The following is a 22,538-nucleotide window of genomic DNA, read 5'->3' on the forward strand; positions in this document are numbered from 1 at the left end:
CATTCAGCTAAGAGGACGCTTGAGAGCTCTGAGAACCTGTCTCTGGCAGTGCTGGAATTTACAGCCTCCTCTAATGCCTGATTCTCAAATTTCCACTGATCACCTTTTCCCCTCTTCCCCTCACAGTTGCCATCTGGAGGGCTGAGAGCTTCTGTGAATAAACAGCATGGCGGTTTCCACCCGAGCAGGGCCCCAAGTCCCAGATCTCATTTGGTACGGTCTTTCAAGGACCTCGAAGATGTTCTCTGACATTCCTTTTCCTCCCCTGACGGTGACCTGTCTGGAAGCTGGGGGAGCTAGAGGAAATGCAGAGTCAGGAAGAAAGGACCAGACCTACGGAGGGGCCTGCATTTTATGCTGGAAACCACAGCCGCTCCCACATCCCCTTCCTAAATCAGGAATGCTACCCTTCTGAACAAAACTCTGACATGACTCTTGGAAATTGTTAAAGTCCCACTTCTGGCCGGGGTTTCTGGATAAACACACAAGGCAGCTACACAGCGCTGCTTCGTTTCGACAAGATATTTTCACACACCTGGCAGACAGAGTTAGGACAGTTTCTCCTCCTTCTTTCTTTTTGGTTGAGTGTAAACAGCACTGTTCTAATGTCAGCACCAAAGTGCAGTGCGCTGGGCACTGGAGGCTGAAAGACGGAGTCCGATGTTACTTAACCTCTCAGAGGCTGTTTTCCCATATATCGAGTGGGATAGTAATAATAATAATAATAATATTTCCCTGATGGAGTGGGCGAGGTGGAATAATGGCATACCCAGAATGCCCATGCCATAGTCCCTGGAATCTGTGTGTGTCGCCTTACATGGCAAAAGGAACTCTGCAGATGTGAGAAAGTTAAGGATCTTGAGATGGAGATGATCCTGGACTACCCAGGTGGGCCCCAGGTAAGCACAGGGGGCCTTAGAAAGGGGGATGGGGCGTCAGAGTCAGAAAGAGACTGGAAGATGCTGCGCTGCTGGCTTTGAAGGCGGAGGAAGGAGTCAGGAGTCAAGGAATGAGGTGGCTTCTAGAAGTTGGAAAAGGAAAGAGAAGGATTCTCCCCTAACCTGCCTGAAGGGACGCAGCCCTGCACACACCCCACTTTCAGCCTTGTGAAACCCATTTAGGGTGGTGGCCTCCAGAACTGTATGGTAATAAGTCACGTTGATTTAAGCTCCTACGTTTGTGGTAATTTTCACGGCAGCAACAGAAAACCAATGCATCGGGTGAATCTGGGATGTGGCAGCCACAGGATGGGACTGGGTTTAGACACTGCAGTGCGTAGAGGTGTCGCCTTAAGTCTATACAGCTGTCTTAGGGTGAAGAGAAAAAAGTTCCTACCCTTTCCTTAGGGCCTGATAGTGAAACGCAGAACAGACAGTTGTTATACAATTCCTCCACTGCATTTCAGCATCCTAAAATATTTGCTGGCTCTCAGGTTGCTGTCATTTTTCACTGAATCTTTTAATGGACAATGGAGAAAGTTCTTAGAAGCTTGACATAAAATGAAGCAGGGTTTGGGGCTGGCCCCGTGGCCAAGTGGTTAAAGTTTGCGCGCTCCGCTGCAGGCGGCCCAGTGTTTCATTGGTTTGAATCCTGGGTGTGGACATGGCACCGCTCATCAAACCACGCTGAGGCAGTGTCCCACATGCCACAACTAGAAGGACCCACAACGAAGAATATACATCTACGTACCGGGGAGCTTTGGGGAGAAAAAGGAAAAAATAAAAAATCTTTAAAAAAAAAATGAAGCAGGGTTTATTCTAATAGCTTTTTTGGGGCCTGGTTCATATTGTGACTTCATAAAGCCTTATGAGATAGACCTCATACCCCGTTACCACGGGTTCCAGATAACACACTGACTTTTAAAAGCATTAGACAGAAATCTTTCTAAAATGCATTATACATTATACACTTTCTCAGTTTCTTAATCAGAACGTATGCCACAGAATGCTCTCTTTCGGTTTTTTTTTTTTGAGTCTGTTCTCAGTTTTTCCAGTTACCTTCCCTGCTCAACGCTGCCAACAGCCTCAACTCACTTCCACCCCGAGTCCGTCTTCTCTCTTCTAATGTGCAGCTCCCAGCCTCCGTGCTCTCAGCGAATGGGTCAGCGAGCCCAGTGAAACTGTGCGTAAGCTAAGAGTAACGGAGAGCGGAGTGAGACCACGGGCTCTGCTGTGAGGACAGCACAGGGGCGTTTGGCCTGAACTTTCTCTTCTCTTGTTTTGGCCAATCGGAGGTCACTGTGGCTCACTTCTGGATGGGAAGGTGACTATCTAGATTGTAGGGTGGACCCCTCGGTTCTAGAGAGGTGAGGGGCAGCACAGATTCAGGCACTGAGTCAGATGCCCTGAGTTCAGGAAGGAGGAGGAGTCAAGCCCACAAGCTCGAGGGCAGGGGCCCGGCTCCACCTCTGTGTCCTGGGGCCCAGCCCAGGGCCGGTGAAATCGAGGAGCTCCATCAACGTTTCCGAACGCATGAGGCCTCCTTTCCAAGTCAGCTCGAGGCAGATGCTAAAGTTTCTGCATTGTGTACAGTCTCTCCCCAGGTTCGGGTTCCTCTCTCTCTCCTCTGGGAGGTCCTCCCTCCCCTTCCCAGCAGGTTCACCCCCTGCCGGATGCAGTAACTTACTTCATGTAGCTACAAGATGTAAAACAATCAGATTACTTCTATGAAAACATAAATTTTAAAAACCCTCTTTTAGAAACATTTTTTACTTTTAGAAGAGGCTGCTCATTAGTGAAAATTAAACTCTAGTAGCATTAAAGTGATAAAAAATGGAATAGTTCACACTTTTCTGGTGTAAGATCTATCTGGAAAGCAATTTGGAAACACACATCTGGGGCCCTAAACATGTTCAGACTGTTTGGTCCCGTAATTCCACTTTTAAGAATGAGTTGAAGGAAAATAATCTTTTCACACAAAGATCTGTGTGAAAGAGCGCTGTGTTCTAGCCCTGAAGGGTGTGCAAGCACAGCGCCCTCTTGCCCGGAAGGCTGCGGGAAGCAACACCCTGGCTCCAAGGGGGTCAGTGAGTGGTGCGGAGGCACACAGACCTTCTTTTTCCAGCCAGTGAACAGTTTTTGTGAGTATTTGAGCCCCAGGAATATTATCTTTGGTCTACTTAATTTTCTCTCCAAATTTGGAAAAAAAAAAAAAGTACAGCCTGTTTAGATGGGTGGAGGAAAAATAGGAAAAAGTGAACAGAAAATTTTCCTATTCTGTTCTCAGCCTGGTCTAAAAACAAAACCTTTTTTTTTGCAGGAGAAGAGTCCCCGAGACACAGAATGAGCCCCAGAACTCTAGGTATTAAGAAGGCCTTGTTACATAATGTTTTTAATTGGATCCTCTTTTGCAGACGGTGTCAGAGATGGTGACACAGCCTTGATGACTATTAAACGAATTACTTTAAAGATATACACAACCAGGGTTGTGGGTCTTATTGTAAATTTCATTAAAACTCTTAATTGCTTACAGTTGTATTTCTTCTTAAGTCAGGGTAACCTGGTTTAGACCTGCAACTGGCCTTATTCATGTGGCTGTCTTAGGTCCACCCCCAGGACTCAGCTCTCAGGAACTCACGAAGCTCGAACTCATATAATAAGGCACTTTCCTCTGCTTTTCTGTTTTAGTAACACATTCTTTATAATTTCCATTGCATTAAATTATTTTTCATTGTTTTCTTGACCAATTCCCTTCCGCAAATTATGTCTTCCTTATGGAGAAAGGAAGACATAATTCTCCTTCTTTCTGTGTTTATCGTAACTTGTAAATATGTAACTATTTGTGTGTCCATTTCTTTAAGGCCTGTCTCTCCTCCTAGACCGTAAGCTCCAGGACAGCCGGGTGACGTCTGCTCGACACACCACATGCACAGCATAGCGTACCACGGACCCTCATCAACAGGGCCCAATAAATAGATAAATAAACAAATTCGCTTTTGAAATAAAGGATCAGAATTCATAACAAAGTGGACATTTCATCTCCCTGCACGATGCTCATTTAGCCAGCAGAAGGTTTTGTGATAGTTCAAAGAGTTCAAGCAGCAGTGACTTAAACCTGAGACTAAATGCACACAAACCCAAGTGAGAGTCGCGATCACCGTGGAATCGCACCTTCTGTGACACAGACTTCTTGTTTTGAACTTTGGAACAGGGTTAACTCTTGCTAAGAAGAACATGAAAGATTTTGTTAAAGCAGAAAACCAGAGCAAACCACCCCATCACCTCCAGGAGCAGCAAAGAAAAAATATCCAAAGTACACCATTCAAGGAACGGTAGGAACATTAATAAAGTATAAGTTCAGTTAATGTACCAAAACTCGGTTAATGGAATTTTTCTCACTCATCTCAAAAAAGAGGTATAATTTTTAATTCTATATGCCTTTTCTATTGTTAGAGATTGATCAATTCTTTCTTTTCCTAATAAGCTATTCCTTATATTTTCTCTTGCTTTCTAAATCTTGTCTCACTGTTGGAATGAATCAGAATGAGGGAGAAACAAATAGAACAAACCAAAGTTATGGAGAAAGTATGTGTGTGAACTTTATTTCATCATGAGAAAAATCACTTCTGTGCGGTAACAGAGAATACTGGTATCTACACGACGATAGGGCTTTCTTTGTATTTAGGTACATCCCTTATATTTGTATACAATATATAAAATTCATGGAGGAAATTAATTCTACAGTACAGTTGCTTTGCTGGAAAAGGACTTGTTCCATTAGTTTCTTTAGGAAATGACCCCCAGTGCTGTGACTGCGGTAATGAGGATCACAGTTCCAATCCTGTAATTTATTAGACACCATAATCTTATGAACAGTAAGAGAAACTGAGAAACTACATTCCCCTGTAGGATGAAAAGAGAGACATCAGTGCTCAGGCTGCTATGCTAATAACTGATTTTAGCAGAATAGTATGATTTCCATGATGTATTATGAATAGATAGTTTTCCGGCAGGTCTGATGACACATATTAGCAACATGGTTGCCAACTGCCTCCCTGCTCTGAGGGCATGCACTTCTCTGTTCCACCAAACCGCCCCGTGCACACGCCGGACACGAGGCCACCACAGTGAAGGGCCTTCTGCGTTGCGTCCAGGAAACCCTTGGAGCGTCAGCATTTTGGTACGGTGCTTGGGAAAAGAGGCAACTGCTCTCAAGGGGCCAGGTCACCCCAGAGAGAAGCTGCTGAAACAATGGTTCCAGGGATGCTCTGGCTCACGTGGCTGTGACCCAAATGGGAACAGGTCACGTGGGCACCTTCCCTCAACAGACCCTTCTCTTTGACAACATGGCTCAGGACTTCCAGCTGCTGCCCGGGCAGGGCTGTCACGGCTAGGCCCATCCACCTTGCTGTGGGATTTGAAGTTGTGCTTATTTTTAACCATGTGAACCATTTTAGGGGCGACGGGCACATGCTGAGGTTTGTGGGAAGTGGGAACAAACACCACCACAGTTCTTTTCTTGAATTTGAACAAAATCAACACAATCGGTTCTGAGAGGGAAGTTATGGAGGATGCCGCTTGGGTGCGGGTAACTTCTCTGATTAAAATGACACCCGGAAGCTCTGGAAGTGCTTTGGCACCAACCACGAATAGCTCTTTGTAGGTTTAATTTCACGTGTTGCAATTGCTTTTAAAGGGAATGTGTTCGAGCCTTGGAGGTCACACCTGGGCATCAATGTCAAGCCCCTCCTCTGAGATGGGTGGCTCGCCTTTGATGACCAGAGTATTTACAGTATAGCCAAGGAGCGAGGCTCTCTAGAGACCGGGCTGGGACCGGGCATCGGCAGCCTGGCCACGCCTGGAGGGGCCGGCAAAGGAGGCCGCGGCGAGGAAGTGCGGGGCTGCCGGTCTCTTCCTGTGGGAGCCCCCAGGAAGCCTGGGTCCTGTGCCAGTGGCCTCACCTCTGGGTGTGAAAGGGCAGTGGTCCGCGCTGGGGAGACGGGCCCCTCCGAGCAGCTCTGCCCCCCACACCCATCGGAAAGGCTTCCTGGCAGATAATCCCCCACTGGAGAGAACCTCGGCCCACCCTGAGAAGCAGGCAAGCACTATGGGCAACGGCCATCATGGGGTAAAGTGGCAAATGACGTGTGTCGTGGAGCGGGAGCTTGCCCTAGGGCCTGGACGCGTGTGTGTCACACGGGGCACACTCAGGCCTTCACGCTCAGCTTCTTCGACTGGAGCTCACTCAGAGTTACCAGGGCAGCTGACCGCCGAGCCTGGGGACACCGCTGTGGACGCTGGCTTGATGGCTCCATGGCCCTTGGGCTTGCTAAAGGCAGGAGGAGCAGCGGCTCTGGGAGGGTGCGGGGCGAGTCATGGGGACACTGAGGGGTGGGCAGGTGGGGCCCCTCGGCTGGCCAGCGCCTGGGGCAGGCGGGGCCCCTCGGGCGGCCAGCACATGGGGCAGGCGGGGCCCCTCGGGCGGCCGGCGCGTCAGGCGCCCCGCAGCTCCCGCTCGGAGGGGCGCTGCTGAAGGGCCTTACCCTCCGGCGTCTGCAGGACCAGGGTCTTGCTGTACTGGCTGACGCCCGCCTTGTTGAAGGCCTTGATGCGAGCGTTGTAAGTGCTGTTGAAGTGCAGACCGTCCACGGTGCACATGGTCTCCTTCCCAACGTACACTTCCTGAGGGTCAAGAAACAACAGGCCACCGTTTGACTCAAATCACTTGAGGGGCCATTCGGGAGGAAGTGTGGCAGAATGGTTAGGAGCACGTGCTCTGGTGTCAGCCTGATCTGGACTTGAATCCTGCGGGATATGCGGCCATGTGATTGACCTCTCTTACCCTCAGTTTCCTTATCTGTAAGATGGGGAGAGCGATGCCGAGCTTCTGAGGGTGGTGTGAGGATTACACAAGGTTGTATGTGCAAACCGACCAGCAGAGGGCCGGGCACTCAGCACAGGCCTGCAGCTGAACGAATGGTGGTTATTAGCAGCTGGGGCTCAATTATTACTTACCATTATTAACTTGGCATTTGTGGAGTATATCACACCCACCAAGGTCTTTACGCATCAGTAGGATGTGTGAAAAACAGGTTTGAAAACACGAGGGCCTAGATCGTGTCATATTTGTCACTCCACTGACAACTTCAGGAACAGTCACAGAAACCACACTCCAAGCCACAGGAGGGCAGGGTTTCCTCAAATACAGAGGGACGGGGAGGAAGCAGGGATGGGAGGAAGAACGACATTTCAGAGGCTTAAAATAAATCCCACATAACTCGTCTCTAGCACAGGTAGTGTCTGCCTCCATCTTTAGCCGCATAACTTACAGCATTATGCTGACGTAACGGGTAAAAATAATTTGCATTCAAAGCATAGCTTTAAAGTGACAGCTCAGGAGATTGGGTCTGGGACTGGCAGCATGCTAAGAAGGCTATATGGGTGATCTGAGAGACTCTCAACGAGAATGCATGAGGGACATGTTATCGTCATCATCCCCATTTACAAGTGAGGTGGGAAACGGGCACAGCCACACAGCTGAAGGGTGGAGTCGGGGTCTGGATGCGGGCCCCAGAGCCCGCAGCATGGCTGTGCCTTCTCTCGGAAGGGGAAGGCAGTTTCCGTTCGGGGACTTCTTCATACATCTCTGATGGTGCAAGGAGAAAGCAGATAGATCTCAGGTGAACGGCAGACAGGCTCGCCTGGACTGTCTGTCCCCAGGAGGGGAGGGGAAGCTGGTGGGTCCTCTGAGGGAGTCCCTGGTTCTGGGTAACTGGTAGTAGGTTCTCTACTTACCCGGAACTGGCCCCCGTTGCCGTCATCCAACTCCAGAATGTACCCTTCGGCGGGCACCGTGGACAGAGGCGGCTGCTTCCAGGACAGCGTGGCGCTGCTGTTGTGGGTGCAACACTCCTCCAGCTGTAGGATGGGGGTCGCTGGGACTGGAGGGGAAGCTAAACAGAAATTAGTGTAACCCTGCTTCTGTCGAACTGCAAACATCTCAGGATCTTGGAATGATAAACATCCCCCTGACAAGCATGTGGCCAGCCCGGGGTGCGTGGGGGACCTAACAGGATCCCTCCCAGAGTCTCCAGGAGTGGGACTGGTTCCCGAGCTACTGTGGGGCCTTATTCCAAGCTCGTGGTGGTACTTTTTCTACCATCAATGGAGGGGAGGCAACTGCTCTGTTCTCGCCTCCTTGAGCATCAAAGACATCATCCCCGAGGGAAGTCTTTCACTTGGGAGATGGATTTCCAGTCCAGCCCACTAGTCTATTTAACCCGTAACAAGGACAGTAAATTTATTGTACAATTTGTTCTGAGCCTAAATCCCAGTTTGTAAACATGGAACTGCCTATTCTGAGAAACAGCTCTGAAACCACTATATTTATAAGGTTGTATCATTTTTTTAACCACTGATTTTACTCAAGGTCTTGTGCACATAAGTAGCTTTAACAGTAGATTTCTGAAAATTTGGTTCTGAGTGACACAAACAGGGATTTCTCAGTTTTGAAACTTCTGAGGAACTCGACGCCCTTCTTCCAAGGCAGCTCTATCTTGAAAGCAGCATCAGCTCAAGTCCACTCTCTCTGCAGGCGAGAACAGCCACTGAGCCTGGCGAGAAGCATGGGAGCAGAAGGGCCTGGCAGGGGAGGGTCCAAGAGTCCTCGGGACCTCGTGAGAATCTGCCCCGTGTCACTAGTCACAACGCCTCCCTGCTCCCCATTTTGTGCCGAGAGCCTTTGGTATTACCTAAAACTGCCCATTAGTTGAGCCTTCAGACACACAGACAGAAATGATAGGTAATGAATAATGCTAGTTCCTAACACATGAACTTAGTACATACATCTCGGAACAACGTTTTTACCAACTGCTTAAGTTTTTTTTCAGCAGCAAAACATTAATTTTTGTAGCACTTTAACAACAGGAGAGAACAGTTTGGACCACAGCCAGGGACATTTAGATGAACAAATATTAATTGTGGAACACCTGGTATGCTGTACCAAAACTGGACTCAGAGTGTCATGCATTGAATTAAATATGCTCCTTGCCAGTCGCCCCAACCAAGAGCAGTTCAGAGAATAGGATCTATGGTGGATGACCCAGAAAACAAAACCAGGGACTATAATACAAGCGGTGTGAAGGTGAGGCCGGTCTCTTGCCTTATACTTAAGAAAAGACTCAGATACAGTACGAGAAAACCTGGCCTGAGTCACGAGATCAAATACAATGAAATACAAACTAACGACCAGCTAATTGGAGGTGATCAGTGTAGGAAGGGAATCACACTGCAAGTTCTAATGGCATAGAGTCCAGTGGAATCTCATCAGAGAACAGTGGCTTCTGTAGCCTCAGACGTCCCAGACCGTCTAAATTTGGAGGAAAGGGGATAAATCTATTGCCTTCTTCAATAAATAGACCAAGGACTGGATGGAAGGAGGTGGAGACAGAAGACATAACTCCTTCTATTGATCATCTAGACAGAAACAGGCACCACCTAGGAGTGTAAGTGGAGGGTGAACTCTAGGTCATTAGCCATGTTAGGAACTTACTTCGTCAATTAAGTTTTTTCCTTATATAAAGAATACATTTTAACACATTGGCTGCAGAGAAAAATATGATAAGTTTAAGAAAGACAATCTTCAAAGGGCTTCCAGAAATATGGAAGGATTCTCCCTGGGGATATTTGCTCTTAACTGTCCTTGTTAGTTAGAGCCAACCATGAAAAATAATGCCTCGGACGCTCTTTATCTCACTAACTCCCCTGTCAGTGTATGTGTTCCCTTGGTTCGTGTCTCAGGCAACTCTACATTTCATCAATTTCAAAATCACAAAATAAGATCACAAGATGGTTTCAACTTGAATCATACAGATGCTTGCAGCGTTTCTGCTAAGAAACTCGAATTTCCCTGTATAGACATAGGTATACTTAAAAGATTAATTGAAATACATGGTGTCGTGTAATTAGAGCGTGTGAACTTCATTTATAAGTCCTCAATGGGTACACTCTAAAAGACCAAAAGGAGAGAAAAAAGTCTAACCACTCATTAATCTTCAGGTCTTAATACTGCTCAGGGTTTAAACAAAAAGAGCAAGCAAAAAATCAAAGTAAGAGAGAGAGAGGGAGAAACAGAGAGAGAGAGAGAGATGGGGGGGGAGAGAGAGGGATAGACAGAGAGAGAGAGAGGGGGAGAGAGAGAGACGGAGAAAGAGAGAGAGAGAAACTGGGGGGAGAGAGAGAGAGACAGAGTGGGGGAGAGGGAGAAAGAGAGAGAGAGACGGAGAGAGACAGAGAGAGAGAGGAGAGAGAGAGCGAGACAGAGAGAGAGAGAGAGGAGAGAGAGGGAGAGAGTAAGAGGGAGAGAGAGAAAAGGAAGGAACTCAGAGACATACGCATGTGTCTAAATCTATTTCTCAATGTGCTTAGATTTTTTCTTTTTCCTTATTTACCCCAAAGTGATGGTGCATATAAATGGCAAATGTGACAAAATTATAGCCTCATTAGCAAGGACTGAGGCTGACATTTTAGAAAAACAGATTTTACACTGGGTGTACATTACCCTATTTCACTTTATTAGATATAAAATAAATGGTTGACAGGAATCCAAAGTATTCTCAACTTAGTTTACATTTGTTTCGGACGTGGACAGGATCACAGGTCCTGGGCTGAACCCTAAGAAGGAACTGTCACCAGGGCTGCCGTGGCTCTTGTAACCTGAACACTTCCTCACCGTTCCTGGACATCTTTGTTTTTCCTCATGAACTCGTTTCTCCTGACAGGATCAGATCCTAGATCAGAATTCCAGTGCCCGCATCCTGTTAGCCCGTGAAACCAAGCTTCAGGCTGAAAGTTCTCCTCTTGGACACCAGGGCAGCTGCTCTTCCTGACTTCCCTGAGGAGTCTGGGGGGTTCCTGGCTCAAAATGAAATCCTGCCACTGTGGCTTGTTATACGAAAGCTTTAGAACGTCTCATCTTTTTCAGGCCATTCTAGTTCAAATTATGTCCCATGTTTTTCCTATTTGTGTAATTTTTCTCTCTAATCTGTCAGATTGGGAACACTCACAACCACCCAGAATCCCTCTGTGAGAGTTAACAGGCGTGTGGCGAGGACATGTGAGCAAAGGAAGTGGCCTCCCATCCTCGATGTGGAGAACTTGATGAATGCCAGAGGGCGTGGAGCGAGGTCGACGTGCCTTCGCTCGTTCAGTTTTCACAATGACCCCACTGGGTAGGCACTGTTCCCATCTCTACTCTGTAGATGAGAAACTAAAGGCAGAAAGTGTCACAGCTGGTCGGTGGCAGGGCTGGGATCTGGGGCCACGCAGGCCGGCCGGGGCCGTGGGCCCCGCTGCCAGGCTGTCTCCCCAGGCACACTAACTGTGCTGAAGGGAAGCCCCGAGCCCGATTCCAGGGGGAAGGTTTCTTTTGGTTCCCATCCCGCGATCAATCATTGAATTGCTGGTACAGACTAGTGAATATTTCACCTGCACAGCTGTAGTGGTCGGGGATGCCCTTCTACAGAGTCACCTTCTCTGAGGGCTCCTTTGTGGACTGTCATTCCTCCTTCTGGTTACTGAACAATACAAGCGGCATTTGGGGGGGTTAGACTTGAGAGGAAGGACACGCCATTTCTGGAGAGCCATCACACTGCTAAGGACGCACGTGAACACGGGCCTTGAGGCCATGCCTCGCAGGCCCTCAAACTATGAATGGATTACACGCAGGGCGGCACGTGTGCTCGTCCCTGTCACCATCAAACCCCCGGGCACTCTCTCCCCGTGACTCTCAGGAGGGTCTGTTCAGACCACACCGTCCTTTCCCACCACCTTGGTGCACAGCCTGGACTCTCAGAGTTGACGTGAGTTAATGAAGACAAACGTGTCCTGGGGTGAGTAGAGGCCCTGAGGGATGAAGACCGCCGGTCTGCATGCTGGATGCTTGGTGGAGTGCAGGGTCTTGGTCTCATCCTGGTTCAGAATGAACCCTGGCTTTCCATCTCAGCACCAGCTGATGGCTCTGGGACACTTGTGTACTTAGACAATGCTGGGGAGTGTTCTTCCGGGAGAGGGTAGCACCTGAAATCTACTCTGAGCCAAACAGCAGAGCCCCTGATGGACCAGGGGAAAAATCCTAAAACGTCCTTCCCATGACCTGGGAAAGAACTGACAATACCAACTCAGAATTAAGGGAAAAATGTTTCGATTACTCTCTAATAAAGACAGAAAAGAAAGCTTTATCTGTTGTTTTCTATAAAAAAGAAAAGTCTGAGAGATCAAGCACCACTCCCACTGGCCTGGAAAGAGGGTCAGATGACCTTCTAGTCAAACGCAACCAGAAAACATGCCATCACAATCTAGGGATGTTTCAACAAAGACAGGACCAGACTTCTCCACTCGGATCTCAACTGATGCAAGCAATGTTGCACCAGAAGGAGCAATCAGAAATCCTTAGCTAACAAGAGAATCATCTTAGGCAGCGCATTCTAGCTGAATAGTAGCTGGCCTAAGTAGAAATATTTAAAGACGACATAACAGACTTATCTTCTCTAAAAAAAAAAGGCATCTGAGATGAAATTTCAAAACCAGAGAGATGGTCAAATTTTGAGTTAAGAAGTAAACAGATATTTTAGTTGTCAGTTTGAGTCATAGCTTTAAATGTACATTTTAAGTAACTTTGAAAATATTTTAACTTTCTACTAATCCACTTAGCACAATTAGAAAATATATATTGAATTACATGTATTATTAGTTTCTCAATGGTCAGATTAACACCATTCCGAATGCTACTCAAATTCTGGCCATTTGTACATGGATTTGGGGTACAATTTCTCGAGATATTTCTGCTGACAAACCGTGAAAGTGTAGTTTATTAAACTGACTACAAATATCCTAATAAAACACAAAAATACAAAGGCTAGCACTACACCAGGCACAGTTGTGTGTGTGTTGCAGACATCAAAGGGGCTGGGAGGAGAAGCCTTAACCACAGCCAATCAAGTTCCATGGCCTCATGACCTCTTGACATTTTCTTTCCATCGCAAGCATCTGACAGATAAAAATTATTCAGATTCTAAACAGGACTGAGCTCTCACTGAATTAATTAAACTTAGTGAGCACAAGGCAAAGCATATAAATTAACTCTGCAGAGGGATACTAATCAGAAGTAAATTAAATTAAGATGACGTGTTAAAAAGAAACGGGAAATGGAACAATCCAGTCTCATACCAAATGGCCTGTTCCATTAGCTTCATCGATAACTGTTCTGGATAATTCCGTGTTCCAGGTGAACCTGTGCCGGAGTTTGGCATTTTGGCCCTTGGAGAGCGTGGCACTCTCTGCTGTGTGTACTGACCTTCATGGAAGGAAGGTACACACAGCCATGTCCACGCTTATTTCTGTGTGCAGCCCTAAGTGGCCAAGTGACAATGCAGCAGGAACGTGGTCTGTGACGCCATTGTGTGAACCTGCAGCCCCTGCACCAGGCGAAGGGCCTGTTCACTCCAACACAACAGTGCGTGGAGAGGAGCGGCTCTCCAGCCGGGGCAGCATTTCCGGCCCCCCGGCTTCCACCCTCTCCCGCCCCTCCTCCTGCCTGTTTTTCTCTGAAAGCCCGTCCACTGCTTTCAGATTTTGTGACAGATTTTCTCCTCTGAGCTACTTGAGACATAACCTTGCAATGATTTTACCTCGTTGAGAGAACAGGGTGTGGAGAGAGGCTGACGGAGAGGGACTTCCGTGGGGCTCTAGACACGACTTGATGGCTCTATTGCACAGGTACCATGTAGGCGTGAAACAAAGATTTTAAACAGTAAGAAGGAATTGCTGCAACAAAAAACCAAATTTCTTAAGTTTCAGGGAGGAATTCAGTTATTCCTTGAAGAAGTTGCCTAATAAGGCACCGGCTTTACAGCACAAACTGGCAGTCGTAGGGCTCGTTCTGAAGCCACGCTCCTGGGTTCGAATCCTGGCCCTGCCATGCGCCAGTCTTCCTGTATCTCAGTTTCCTCAGCTGCCCACTGGAGTTGTGAGAGTAAAGTGGGTCAATCCACGTAAAGCTCCTAGGAGAGTGTTGGCTTGGGAAGCAGTCAAGAAAAGCTAACCATTTCTGTCACTACAACAAAGCATTTTTATTTACAATCTATCCATGGATTACCTCAAAAGTTAATTATAGTATCCTCCCAAAGCAATACATATTAAACAAAAAAATGAGGAGACTGGAAACAAAGGAGGCAAAAATCCTTTGAAAGGATTGAGAGAAGGAGGAGCAATGGGTACGGGATGAGTTTTACTGTGTGATGTGAGCCTATGACTTGCTGGGTTACATGGTTCTCTCTGTCTAATAAAAGGAAGCATGTAGACTGTTCTTAAGAAAAAACCTTTTTTTTTGCAGGGGAGGATTCACCCTATGCTAACATCTGTGCCAAACTTCCTCCTTTTTTCTCGCCCCACAAAGCCCCAGGAGATAGTTGTGTATAGTTGTAAGTTCTTCTACATGAGCTGCCACCACAGCATGGCTACTGACACACGAGTGGTGTGGTTCCACAGCTGGGAACTGAACCCAGGCCGCTGAAGCGGAGCAAGCCAAACTCTAACTGCTAGGCCGTCAGGGTTGGCTCAAGAAAACGCTTTTAAAGCACTGAATTCCAGGAGTAATTTATTACATGGATGCTTGAGTTGGGAGAATCAAAGAGTAAATCAATTTCTTCAGTTTTAAAAAAGATCAGAGAAGGACAAAATTACAGAGATGGAGAACAGATGAATGGTTGCCAGGGCCTGGGGGTGTTGGCGGGAGGGGTGAGGTGTGACTGTCACGGAGCAGCAGGAGGGTGGTCTCTGGAGTGGCGACAGTTCTGTGTCTGGACTGCCACAGGGTTACACAAATCCACACGTGACAAATGGCATGGAACCATCCCCACACCATGCTCCAATGTCGGTTTCCTGTTGTGACATTAGATGACAGTTGTGCAAGATGTGACCACGGGTGGAAACTGGACGAAGGGCCCCGGGGCCCTCTCCTCACTATTGTTGCAACCTCCTGGGAATGTATAATTACGGCAAAGTAAAGAAGTTAAAAAAAAGATCAGAAATATTTTTGAAATGGATATTACTTACACTGCCATAAAAATATCTTTGCTTGGTTGGCTTCAGTTTTTACCTTTCTTTGAAAGAGTTATTTTCCTTAAGATCAATTTAAGTATTTATATTTCCCCTCAGCCACCCCCAAATCTCCAAGAGATCTTGCCATATCCTTCAATCACAAAAACCAAAAATTTTAAAAGTTTAAGTTTATTTCAGATTTCCACTTCCTTCTGTATCCAGGCTGGCATTTCCCGACCAGCATTGGCGAGCAGCCTCTGATCCTCTTGGGCTCCCACTGATCCACCCTCAGCCGTTTCCTCACTGTCCCTGTCCACGTGGAAGCTGTCCTTTCAGTTCTCAACTCCCTGGATTTGTACCAGCATTCCTGGGTGACTCTGTCACAAGATCTTATTTATGTGCAGTGACACTCTGTCTCTCTTTTAATGTCAGCTGTTCTCTGATGCCTAGCGTGTGAAATCTCTAAGACTCTCAAAGAGGCAAGCCCTGAACTTATCTGAATTGATCTGACTTTCTGAGAGGCAGAGGACATGGCTACGGGGGCGGGGGTGTTTCCATTATGCCGTAAGACAGGAGCCACTCCAGATTCTGTAACATGACCCCCAGGTGTGTGTGTGTGGTTACCTTCTGCCTCTCAGGTGATCTATATGCCTGGCGGCTGCCTTTGCTTGCTGTGAGCTGGCACGCAGCCTTTATCCTGCTTCAAGCATCAGGACCCCTGAGGACGTTGCTGGGACGGTGGCGGGGGGTGGGGGATGTGGGCACGCACCTTTCATCTGCACGAAGTCGAGCTGGTGAATGGACTGCAGCAGAGGGCTGTTATCCAGACTCAGGTCGAAGTCCGTAGTCATCCTGGGAGTGAGCGTCCCCTTCCCCCACTGGTCCTCAGTCAGGTGCACTCTCCTTATGAGGGCGTCAGAAATCTAGTCACATCAAAGACCACAGCCTAAGAGACACAACGCCACCCTGGACACAGAACACTGCTCCTCGGCTCTCCTGGAGGGTTACTCAGCCCGCCTGGGGGCTCACACCCTTCCCGACCCTCTGAGGGTGGTCAGGAGCCACATTATTTACCATGGGAATCTGGACACTTCTGTGAGTCAGAGGAGGGCACAATAAATACTTAGAAGCCGTCAACTGTCCTAAGGGACGAATCTGGATATATGAGCATGCTACTTGACTGATCAACTAAAAGTCAACGACATTAAACAATACGTTGGCGATTAGTTAGTCCAACTAGAAGCGACAACCCTAAGTTTCTACCATGAGGTGTGGGAGTCCCTGAAAGAGTCTAGAGAGGCTGCGTATGACAATCTGTAAAATGCAGCTTCTTAGGCTTGCAGGGCGTCGCTTCACGTGTCCCTCTACTCTTTGGTAGAGAACTCTCATTTCTTATATTCAGTCCCCTCTGTCACTCAGCCAGTCTGGTAGAATCTGAGCTGCAAGGGAGCTACATATTCCTTAATAAAAGGTCCCTGAATCACTGGGATCAAAACTTAAGTAAAATTCAGCTGACATCCTAGCATTTCACTAAAACAATTAACACTGAAGAAATCATGAAACATCCAAGGAACAAAAAAGCTTCACTTTATTTGGGAAATCTAGTTTCTGCACACACAGACACTTGTGGCTGACTAAACTGCCCAGGAGATATTAGCGGAGAAGGACCTGATTCTTAGGCATAGCAAGAACTGTGCTTTGGGAGAACTTACAGAGAATTATGTTTTCACGATTGAACACAAGAACAATGCAAGTTCAATCTCGTAGCACATGTGGGCAAAGACTTCCAGGAAGTCGGTGGAGGCTAGCAGACACCCACATACACACCGCAGTGTGATGGGGGTTCCATCACAGAGGGACCCGTGCCCAGGCAGGGCCCTGGAGTCTGGCCTTGGCGTTGCAGACTTGGTCCCACGGGACACTGAGAATCCCAAGCAGAAACGAACTGATCCTTACCTGCAAAAAGCCACTGGGATCATTCTCCTTAATCACCTCCAGGCAGTACTCCATGAGGCCCGTGGTCTGGCGCAATTTCACGGTGCAGTGAGAGATCTGGTCTCGAACCACCTGGGAATGAAGAGAGACCAGGACGGTCCAAAACGGCAGAGGGCAGAAGAGAAGCAAACTGGGACTTTGGAAATCTTCTTCAAACCAGAATCCACAGCATCATGGAATGGAACTAAATTTATGAGAATACGTCCACTGCGGATAAAGGCTCTGGAGGACGGACTGGACAATGGCTCTTACAGAGACTTCGAAGAACAGGACCCGTCAGAAAGGCACCAGATGTTGGAACCCTGGGAAGCTGGTTACTTGGTGCCTCAAAGGACACCTTCCACAGGTCCCCCTCGTCCCTCTTCTGGGAAGCTGATGACCATGAGCTGCTCTGAGCGGGAGGTCACGGAGTCTGTAAAGAACTGAGCAGCCCAAGAGGCAGCCGCAGCTTCTGCTGTGACCCCGTCGCCCACCTTCTCCCGCCTCTGACTGTCCCTTCTGAGGAGCAGACGCCGCCATCGGAACCCAGTTCCTTTCTGGTTCTGGCTTTCTTTCCTTGGGTGGGTGGTGGGGTGGGAGCAGAGGTGGAACTTGCTGAAAGACAACGAGCTAATAACAAGTAAGCCAGAGAAAGATGGGTGCGAATTGAGTTTTAAGAATAACCCACTTAAAGTCAACTGCTGCCTCATTTTGGAAAGCAGTTTAAAAGGCGGCTGTCTGCCAAGCTGTGAGTCTGTTCTAACCCAGAAAGGCCTCTCTCAACACACAGCTTCCGGCTCTGGGAAGCTGTCTCTGCCCAGCGTCAAACGCAGGCCAGTCCTTGAAAAGCTTCTTTCTTCAGAGATGTTCATCTGCGTCCTCTGCTCAGTGACCCAAATTCTGACATGGCTCTTGAAGCACAGAGTTGAACCAGGATTTTCTAGGAACCTCAGTCACTCATACCTTTCATATTTATACCATTTTGCAAAAGCCTCAAAAATATCCAGTATTCTGAATGTTACAGGTGATAACTAAAAGGAGTTTTAATAATTATTATTGAAAAATGTTTCCTTGTTCCTTCTTTTCATATTTTATTGTAAATTTATTTTTCTTTAAACACTGTTACATCCATTTTCCAAAACAATTGGAAAAGAGATGAAAAGAAAAGCAAAATCTCACCACTCTAATGCGAATTTTTAAAGCATTTGATATTTCCTTTTAGTTCCTTCCTTGAACTGGATTTATTTATAGTTGCAATCATGGTATGTGACAATTTCACCCCCTTCTCACTTAACGCTATATCATAGGCATTTTCCACGTTGCCACCATCAATAAATGTTACTGCTTACATAAGTACCCCACGGAGTGGGTTATCATAATTTATTTAGCCATTCCTAGTCCCTTATTTTTGGACATTTAAGTTCTTCCTAACTTTTTGACAATTCATCCATTCATTATTACCGGTCTTTGTTTCTAACTTTTTTATTGTGATAAAATAGACATAACATAAATTTACCATTTTAACTATTTTTAATTGGACAATTCTATGGCATTAAATACATGCATGCTGTTGTGCAATCATCACCACCATCTATCTACAGAACTTGTTCATCTTCCCAAACTGAAACTTTGTATGACCCATTACACAACAACCCCCCAACCCCCTCCCCCAGCCCCTGGCACCCACCCTTCTACTTTCTGTCTCTATGGATTTGACTCCTCTAGGGACCTCATATAAGTGGAATAACACAATATTTGCCCTTTTGTGACTGGCTCATTTCACTTAGAATAATGTTTTTAAGGTTTATCCATATTGTAGCTTGTGTCAAAATTTCCTTCTTTTTAGGACTGAATAATATTCCATTGTATGAGTATACCACATTTTGTTTATCCATTCATCTATCAATGGACACCCGGGTTGCTTCCACTTTTTGGTTATTGTGAATAAAGCTGTTATGAACATGGGTGTACAAATATATACATGAGTCTCTGTTTCATCTCTTTTGGGTATATACTCTGAAGGGGAATTGCTGGATCATATGGTAATTGTATCTAATTTTTGAGAAATCATCATACTGTTTTCCACAATAGCCACACATTTTACATTCCCACCAGCAATGCACACGGTTCCAATTTCTCCACATCCTCACCAACACTTTTTTTTAAATTTTTCATTTTTTAATAATGGCCACCCTAATGGGTATGCAAGAGTATCTCATTGTGTTTTTAAAAAAATTTTATTGAGATTCATTGTTGTTTTGATTTGCATTTCCCTAATGATTAGTGATGTTGAGCATCTTTTCATGTGCCTGTTGGTCATTTGTAATATCTTCTTTGGAGAAATGTCTACTCATAAGTCCCTTTGCCCGTTTTTCAATTTTATTTTAATTGTCTTTTGATGCGCAAAATTTATAAATTTTCGTGAATTCCAATTTGTCTTTTTTCTTTTGGTACCTGTGCCTTTGGTGTCATATCCAAGAAATCACTGCCAAATCCAGCGTCGTGAAGTGTGCACCCTACGTTTCTATCTAAGAGTTTATAGTTTCGGTTCTTACATTTAAGTCTTTGATCCACTTTGAGTTAGTATTTTATATGGTGCCAGGTAAGGGTCCACCTTCATTCTTCCTCATGTAGATACTCAGTTTTCTCAGGATCATTTGTGAAAAACTGCCTTCTCCCCTTTGCGTGGCCTTGGAACCCTCGTCAGAAACCATTCGACATACATGTGGGAGTTTATTTTGGGCTCTCCAGGCAATCCCAGTGGTCTATGTGTCCGTCTTTATGCCAGCACTACATCGTTTTGATTGTGGTAGCTTTGCAGTAAGTTTCGTGAACAGGAACTGTGAGAATTCCAATTTTGTCCTTCTTTTTCAAGACTATTTCGGCTATTTACAGTCTTCTAATTTTTGGACAAATGATTTGTTATTGCTTTTTAACTTTAAATATAATTAAAATAAAAAATAAAGTGGAGGGTTTAAAATCTCTTTATTTGAATTGGTGAAAGAAACCAACTTTGATGTGAAGATTATTTATTTTGTGATTTTGGTGAGGTGGGGGAGATCAAATTTAAAACTCACTGGTTGATCAATTTTATTCTGACATCTAGCCTGTTTCTGTCAAAACACCACCACCATCTGTCAGTCTGGGCTCAGGGAATGCAAATTATTTTATTTTTTAATCACAAAATAATCAGGAAGGTTAAGTTTCTGCTTCTTGGGGGAAAAAACATCCCACAAGTATAACATTTAAAAACGCAACACAGGTGACCTACAGCTAATATGCTACTCCTCTCTGCTATATGAGGCTTAACTAAATTGTTCCAGAGAATGTTTTTGTCTTTTGGTAGCCAGTGCATCAACACTGCTGGGGAGCAGAAACCTCAGCAGTCACCATTCCCTCTCGTCATGGCTTCTGCCCTCGGACTGAGCATCACTGACCGATACTGAGAGTAGGAATAAGCACAGACCGGATCTGAGCACAGTAACTCAACGTGAGCCTGCGTTGGAGGCAAAATAGACGAAATTGTTGTGTTTACTTTCCAGAGTCTTCAGCTCAGGGATAATTTTATGACCTAAATGTGCTGAAATAAATATATTACATAGGCCTCATAAAATTCCATGTCCGCTCCTATAAATTTCCTTCTCAGGCAAGGTTTATCTGGTGCCAAAGGAGCTGTGCAAACGTTGGGCTCTCCGGCTACTCCTAAGAAGTGTGATTGCTGTGCTGCCAAGGACTGGGGCTTTCCGCGGGGCTTTGCCACGGGCTCCTGTATTCTACGGTTCATGCTTCTTGGAAGGATTCAACATCGCAGGGTTCCTGGCTCCCAACTCCCACTGCTGCTACAATGGATAAGGTCCATTTTTTACATTTTAATCAACCATTCACAATGATCACAGTAGCCTGTGATAAAATCACTGTTAAAAACTAAACTTCGGGGTTCCGAGACGCAGCATTTTTGTGTGTGTTGTAATTGACTTCTAGTTTCTGAATTAATTTAGCAAGATTTCCCATCTAGGGAAATCAGCCAGATGATTAGATCTTTCAAGAGCATAAATATTTTTTCTCTAATTGAGTGTCTTTATCAGCTCTCTTACTTGCTACCTTCTTCACTCTGTGTTATTCCTACCATTTTTTATTAGTATTTATTTCTACATTATATTTTTATGGAAAATGATCCCTAGGAAGCCGGGCCATGTCACTTTTTCTTTGAGCTCCACATTTCTGTGCGCTGGCTCCAATGCTCTGGAGAAACCCTTGGCACCATGTTTGCAGCTGGCTGAACTCAAGAGTTCCTTCTATTAGGAAACGTGCAAGTTGCAAGAATGACACAAATAGCGACTGAGAAACAATCTTCCTGTGTTGGTCTGCATTAAAGCCTGAATCGGCTCTCACGGGACAAGGACTCAATCTGTAGCCCAGAGTTCCAGAGGACACTTTCGCATTTCACCAGCAGTTACCATTGTTCTGGATGGCCAATGCCTATCCATCACTTGAACAGTCTTATTTTCTTAAGTGGCAAATTTATAAAGATCATTTCTTGGGTCAGGACATGACACTGACACCTATTTGGAAAAGGAGAATCTGAGAGTGTGGTGTCCTTTGACTTCTCAGACTTTTCCAGGAGCACAGAACAACCCATGCTAGCTTATGCAACACACATGCAAAATTGTGTTCTGCCTACCCACAACTACGTTTTCTCATCGCATCCCTAACAGGCGCACCTCCTCACTCAGCTCATGTGATACAACCAGCAGCAAGAACTGAAGTCAATTAAGGGGAATCTCGTTATTTTATCCAATTTTGACCTTGCCATCCTTCCTCTACCTCCATTCACCTCTCTGTCTTACACGTGGCTCTTTAAAAATTTTTCTTTATCTCTTCTTTTTAACGAATACGTCTTCTCTCTCATCACGGGGTCAGGAGAGATATCACTAATGAATTTTTAGTCTAAGTAAATAGCATTCTCTCTCTCCAGTGTCAAGAAATTCTCTCTTAAATATAATCTATACCTTCCCATCACAGTTTAAAACAATTTCCCCTAAGTATAAGGTAATCCTTCTTCTTTTCTATTTAAGGTACAAGTACTTTCAAGATGCAAGCTTGAAGGAGTTACCCTTCACAGGTCCTTTCGGTCAGTGGGGGGAGTTTCTACACGTCCCATCATGTCCTGAAGCTAAATCACCAGCTCATGCTTGGAACTGCCCCATTTGTGAGTTAGAGGTGAAGGGCTGTGGCCATTAGATTCCTCCAGTAAAATAAAGAATTCTCTTGTTTTTTTCCTAGAGGAGAATATCATCTATAGTATCATTCTGCTCACGAAACTCAGAGGCATCTAAGTTGAGGAGGAGCATTGTTCCTTCCTCCCAAGCCACCACGCTTCCATATGGTGTTAGACACACATCCCTACTCTCCTGACATCACCCTCTGTACCAGTGTTCTTAATTTACCCACATTGGCAACTAATCATTTCAAAGATAAGCCTGACGCTTTCAGTTTTTAACCAAGAAAACGATCATTTAGGCCTATTAA

At 45.9% G+C, this 22,538-nt stretch overlaps 1 protein-coding gene across 8 annotated transcripts in view; it reads right to left on the reverse strand.

Moving 5' to 3' along the window:
* Positions 1–22,538, reverse strand: part of TRIM9 (tripartite motif containing 9) — a 109,193-nt gene that overhangs the window by 16,327 nt on the left and 70,328 nt on the right. For 6 of the 8 annotated variants that reach the window (XM_014854247.3, XM_014854253.3, XM_014854252.3 and 3 more), the window contains exons 4-7: positions 16,992–17,102; positions 15,805–15,958; positions 7,734–7,891; positions 6,482–6,620 (exon numbers count right to left, since the gene is read on the reverse strand). In XM_014854247.3, coding sequence (XP_014709733.1) covers positions 6,482–6,620; positions 7,734–7,891; positions 15,805–15,958; positions 16,992–17,102 — 562 coding nt within the window. The remainder of the gene's footprint in view (positions 1–6,481; positions 6,621–7,733; positions 7,892–15,804; positions 15,959–16,991; positions 17,103–22,538) is intronic. The other 2 variants (XM_044765633.2, XM_014854248.3) reach the window with 1 other exon arrangement.

This window comes from Equus asinus, chromosome 2, assembly GCF_041296235.1.
Source record: "Equus asinus isolate D_3611 breed Donkey chromosome 2, EquAss-T2T_v2, whole genome shotgun sequence".
Classification (NCBI taxonomy): domain Eukaryota; kingdom Metazoa; phylum Chordata; class Mammalia; order Perissodactyla; family Equidae; genus Equus; species Equus asinus.